A 5453-nucleotide genomic window follows, 5' to 3' on the forward strand; every position below is an offset into this window, starting at 1 on the left:
AAAAATAAAATAGTGTTTTTTTTTGCAAAACAAGTTTTAGTGATAAAAAGTTAAATAAAAAAATCACCAGATTTTTTTTACAATGTATCATTTTTTTTCAGTGTAGTCTGTATCCAGACCTACAACTTTGCCGTTGATACCAAATCGATCAAAAAATTCCTTCAAAAGATACAGATTTATGAATTTTCATACATCATTTTTGTATGGACAGTTACCAAATAATAATAATAAAAAAAATACCCTACATTAAAGAAATAGTGTTGCGAATATGATTCATACATCTTGATTTAAAAAATGAAAAACAAAGATTACATTCAAAATTATGTTTATTTGACTTATTTTAATTGTTGCTTGTTTGAAATTGTAAAGATATTGTTTTTGACGATTGCAATTAAATACCTTGTTATATTTTTTCTTATAAAAAAAACATTAAAATTTCAATGATCGTTGCAATTTTTTCAAGTTTTTGATACATTTTTCAATATTTTTAAAATGTTTCCAGCGATCTTTTTTCAGTATGAATAATTTAATTTTTAAGCATTTTAAAAAAAAAACCTTTTTCACTAAAAAGTTGTTCTGGAAAAATACCTTAGTTTTGCTTACTTATTTATTTATAAAAAAATAGAAAAAAACTTCAAATTGAAGTTAACACAGTCAAAACTGAAAGAAATAACATTTTTTCTCTTTTTGTAAATTTTAAGACCACAATCCAAGTTTTTTCATAAATTTCAAAATTTTACGAAATGGATAAATTTGTTTTCCTGCACAATTTTTCAGTTGAAAAATATCAATATAAAAATTATAAGAATTAAATTCAAACATGAAGAATGTTCTTATAACATGTTAAAATTTGACCTCAAGCTTATTTTTTTAATTCAGACAATAATTTTATTTATTTAATACTTCATGAACAGCCCTAAGGGCCGGTCATAGAGATATTTTAAAGAGCCGTCGCGGGCCAAACCTACAACTTTGCCCAAGACGCCAAATCGCTCAAAAATGTCTTCAAAAGATTCAGATTTATGAATTTTCATACATCATTTTTGTATGGACAGCTGCCAAATTTGTATGGAAAATTCTATCATGGACAAACTAGTGATGCAAAATGGCTTCTTTAGGCACCTAAAAAGTTTCAGCCGGATTAAAACAATACAAAAAAAATGAATGACCGAAATCTGAGAGAATTGCTCACTTGTGTTATATATTTTTTATATTTTGAAAATGTTGACATGAATCTGAAAAAAATGTAACGACATAATTTTATCTATAAACTAAATGTAATAAATGAAAAGTCGTAGCAAAAAAAAAAAGTTTTTGTCCTTCGATTCTGAGGATGGTCGAAGGCGGAAAACCAATAAAAAATATATTCAAATTGTAAGTACAATCCAGAATTTAAATTTTTAAACATTTCAATCAATACATACATAATACACTCAAACCCCGATGGTTTGACCCCAACTCATGTCAAACGAACGGGGCCACTTTTTAGTCTGACACCCCTTTTACACGGAGTTCACTCAAACTATTTTATAATGGGGATTGAAATATGAATAAATCAATTGTTTTATATTAACAAAAAATAAAATAAGAAAAAAGATTAACATAAAAAAGTTAAAAATAAACCTTCATTTAAAAAACGTTACTTAATCCACCTGTAGGTGGTTGGTGCCTTCCTTGCATTCTTAAAAGTGAATACACTACACAGCCTCAAAAAAGTGTAGAAATAAAACTTATTTTTATCAAAATATCTGAGATCCGGCCTCAAAAACGTGTATTGAAAACACTAAAGTACTTATAACTTTTGATAGGGATGTCAGATCTGCAATCTTTTGAGCTCATTGGAAAGGTGTTTTGATTACCTATCCAAGGATGGATCGCATGATAGATCCGGACAACTTTTTCATCAAAATATTTGAGATCCGGCCTAAAAAAAGTGTATAAATAACACTTAAGTACTAATAACTTTTGATGGGGTTGTCAAATCTTCAATCTTTTGAATGTGTTGGAAAGTCTTTCAAATAACTTTCTAACAATATGTAACATGACGGGGTTTCTTAAAAAACTACCCTTTTTACAATCTTCAGAAGTTTAGCTAAAATCGTTTTTTTTATCATAACTTTTGAAGTACTTTACTAAACTTCATCCGTGGGACCCCAAGACGGATCGAAAGAGACCAAAACGGTCCAAATCGGTTAAGTCAGTCCGGAGATAATCGTGTGCATATTTTTCGGTGCACGGACTTACAGACATACATACACAGTGGTTGCAATATTTGCAAAAAAATACAAATTTGCTATGCAAAGATTCTGAATTCGACTAAAAAATATCAGGATTACTCGAAATGATCATTTTCTAGTTAAAAGAAGGTTTGAAATTAAATATTCCAGCCGTTTCTCACCCACGGTAGCTGCCTGACGTATGGCGTTGCGGTGTTCATCAAGCTTTCATAGCATGCTAAGGAAAATTTGATGCTTTTTGAGGGAAAACCGTTGATTCCGGAGACTTCGAATTGTTTGCCGATGCGCCAGTTCTAGGGGCAACGAATCCATATGCTCTCTTGGGGAAAAGTGTTCTCCAGACCATTCCCCATAGGCCTGACCATACCAGAAGTCGGCGCGTGAATTTCCGAGACCTGTACTGCCGTTCTACGCATAATTGTCCCATGTTCAAAAAAGTGCAACGCGAGAAAAACGCGATTGAAATTTTTCGACCGATTTCTGTGTTTCTACGCATAATTGTCCCGTGGGTTCCTATTCGCCCTATGTGTCCCTAATCGCCCCAGTTAGCAGTTTATCACCCTTATTTGTGATCCTCTTGCTATACAACAGGTAAACAAGGCATAATGCTTAGTAAAACTAATGATTCCGTGTATGAAAATACTTGGTGGGACAATTATGCGTAGAAGTTCAACTATGGGACAAACAGACTTGGTGTTGTTTTTGATGAGTTTCCGAACAAAGTACCAGATTTTATGTGTTTTTCTTAAAGTACACATCAGACTAAGCATAAAAATGGCATAAAGTCAAAATCGTCAAAAACTGACATGGGACAATTATGCGTAGAACGGCAGTGTAGGAGCGTTTGAACAAAAAGTTCCAATTTCCCATAGTAATTCCCATGTAAACTTTGACCCTGATGCGCGCAGCCAGTTTACAACCAAATGAGCTGATATTTGACATGAAAGTCCATATGGTCATGCCCTACAAGGGGAACCATACTAAAACTTGATCCGAGAACTTTTAGAAAAACGTACCCACCCTAATAACACATCCCCACAGACATTTGTTCAGAATTTGATTCTGAGTCGATAGGTATACGTGAAGGTGGGTCTACGAGGTCGAATAAAGAAGTTCATTTTTTGAGTGATTTTATAGCCTTTCCTCATTGAGGTGAGGAAGGCAAAAAATACAAAATCACTTTATAAATGGACAAAGGGCCATTTTTCATGATCATTCAAAATGGGTCCGCGGGCCACAAAAAAAAAAGACTTTGAGCACCTTTGGATTAGAGGGAGGGGTTCCCGTGGTCAGAATGAGATCATATTTGGAATTAAGCCTAGTGATGGGTCAATCTTTGATTTCAGGGGGTAGCCCCGAGAAAAACCGGATTTGGACCAGCCTATAGCCTATAGTGCACATGCTTTAGAATCAAACTGCATCATTATTTCAAACTTAAGGGAGTTACATATAGGGCAAACTTGCTTCGTGCTGCAGTGAAATAATTATAACTCAATCGTGAACCTACTCAATTTATTTGCTGATTTTTACACATTTACACACAACGATCAATACCAGAACGTCTTCCTCGGTGTTCTGTCCTCTTCGATGCCCATCTCTTGCATGACTTCCATCTCAAAAGTTTGCAGCGACGGTTTGAACGTAATCTCCTTCACCACATCGCCGGGCGTGTCCTTTGGCCGTTCCACGTACAAACTTTTGGCCTTGTAGTCGTGCGTCTCCTCGTTGCCCTTCGGAATCGGAATGATCCGACCGGTGCGGGTTGAAACGCGAACCTTTTCTCCGTCCTCGGTGAATCGCCACTCGACACCGGTTCCCTGCAGGTCGGAAGGATCAACGAGCCGAACCTGGTGCGTCACCAAAAGTGGCGCCTCCGAACGGATCGTGATTCCCGGGTAGTCCTTCTCGTCGGCAACCTTTCGCAGATGACAGTTTAGACCGGCCACGATGACCCAGTTGCGCTCCTGGAACACCTGACTGACGATTCCCTGCTTGCCCTTGTCTTTACCGGCCAACACCTCAACGCGGTCACCCTTGAAGAACGTCCAGTTGGCCACCGGTTCAACGAAGACCTTCTTGCGGATCGTTCCCGGCATGTTTTGCTGCCGGAACTGGCCCGTCCACGGTCGGTTCGTCGTGAAGCGGAACTTTTTACGCTCGACCGTCCGTGGCAGATATTGTGGCTTGCCGCGGGGTGTTTTCCAGTAAACCTACGGCGAAAACAAGAGAGTTGTGCAACGTGATTCTTGTCCGAGGAAATTTGACTTACCTGCTCCATGCTTCGCTTGATGTACGCGTCAGGTAAGTTGCTGAATTTCTTGGAAGCATCGCCAATTTTTTGTAGAATTCCGGTGAGCCTCATTGTGGATGTGGATTGTGTCGATAATTTAGGTAAATGGTAAATTTATTGGAAATCCTTTCGTAAAACTCAAAAATCGGCACGCGAGGTCCCGCACTGTAAACACACGAATGTTATGAAACGATTATTTTGGTTCAGCTTGACGTTTCTGACCGGGAGGAACTTGGCAACTTTGGTCGAATTCGGTGTGGTCGAAATTACGGTAAAAGTTAAACTGATTAAAAATATTTCACATTATGTTTTAATCAAATTAATCAAATAATAAGGATTTGCTTATTTAAACTCACTGAAAACTACAAACATTTTGTATTTATTATAGGAACTGGCATAGAAATATTGAAAATTTTGAATGGCCTCAAACATTAAACCAAATCTCAAAATGCAAAATCATAAAATTAAAAGGATGGATTTGGTTTTTTTGTATTTGGGTCATTTCGCCTCAACTGTACACAAAATAGTACAAATTCGAAATCGACTTTTTCTGATCAAGCCAAAATTTGGTGGAGCTATTGATACTATCAAAACATGTAAGAATCCCGATGTTGAGCCAAATTGGACCACCCCTTCTTTTTTGGCACCGTTCCAAAGTTTTACCACAGACAAACAGACATGAAAGTCGAGTTCACTAACTTGTCCCAAGAATGTAACGGTCATTTTTCAAAAATTTGAAAAGCATGGTAATTGCTTTCCGGTTTCACCACCAGAGGCGCCTTTGTGCTCAGCGACCGTTCTTCCAAATGACAGCTTTGAGCTTTCATTTTTATTTTGTTTGGGTTCCCGACAAGACGACAACGCTTGGAGTTATCCAACGTATTTTTGAAAATCTACGGATCGAAGTTGTTTTTCTGGGGCTTCCC

The 5453-nt window shown here is 36.8% G+C and overlaps 1 protein-coding gene across 1 annotated transcript; it reads right to left on the minus strand.

The window, feature by feature from the left end:
- Positions 1-3728: 3728 nt before the first annotated feature.
- On the minus strand, positions 3729-4734 carry LOC6046363 (probable 39S ribosomal protein L24, mitochondrial). Its single transcript, XM_001863545.2, has 2 exons — positions 4507-4734; positions 3729-4447 (listed from the first exon to the last, which is right to left on the minus strand). Exons 1-2 carry the CDS (start codon positions 4597-4599, stop codon positions 3785-3787), a joined length of 756 nt encoding a protein of 251 aa, XP_001863580.1. The 5' UTR covers positions 4600-4734; the 3' UTR covers positions 3729-3784.
- Positions 4735-5453: the final 719 nt, after the last annotated feature.

Source organism: Culex quinquefasciatus, chromosome 2 (assembly GCF_015732765.1).
Source record: "Culex quinquefasciatus strain JHB chromosome 2, VPISU_Cqui_1.0_pri_paternal, whole genome shotgun sequence".
Taxonomy (NCBI): Eukaryota; Metazoa; Arthropoda; class Insecta; order Diptera; family Culicidae; genus Culex; species Culex quinquefasciatus.

Coding starts and splice junctions, on each gene's coding strand:
- LOC6046363 (XM_001863545.2), bottom strand. CDS start 4,599: ATGAGGCTCACCGGAATTCTACAAAAAATTGGCGATGCTTCCAAGAAA. Junction 4,448..4,506: donor TCAAGCGAAGCATGGAGCAG/GTAAGTCAAATT, acceptor TTTTCGCCGTAG/GTTTACTGGAAAACACCCCG.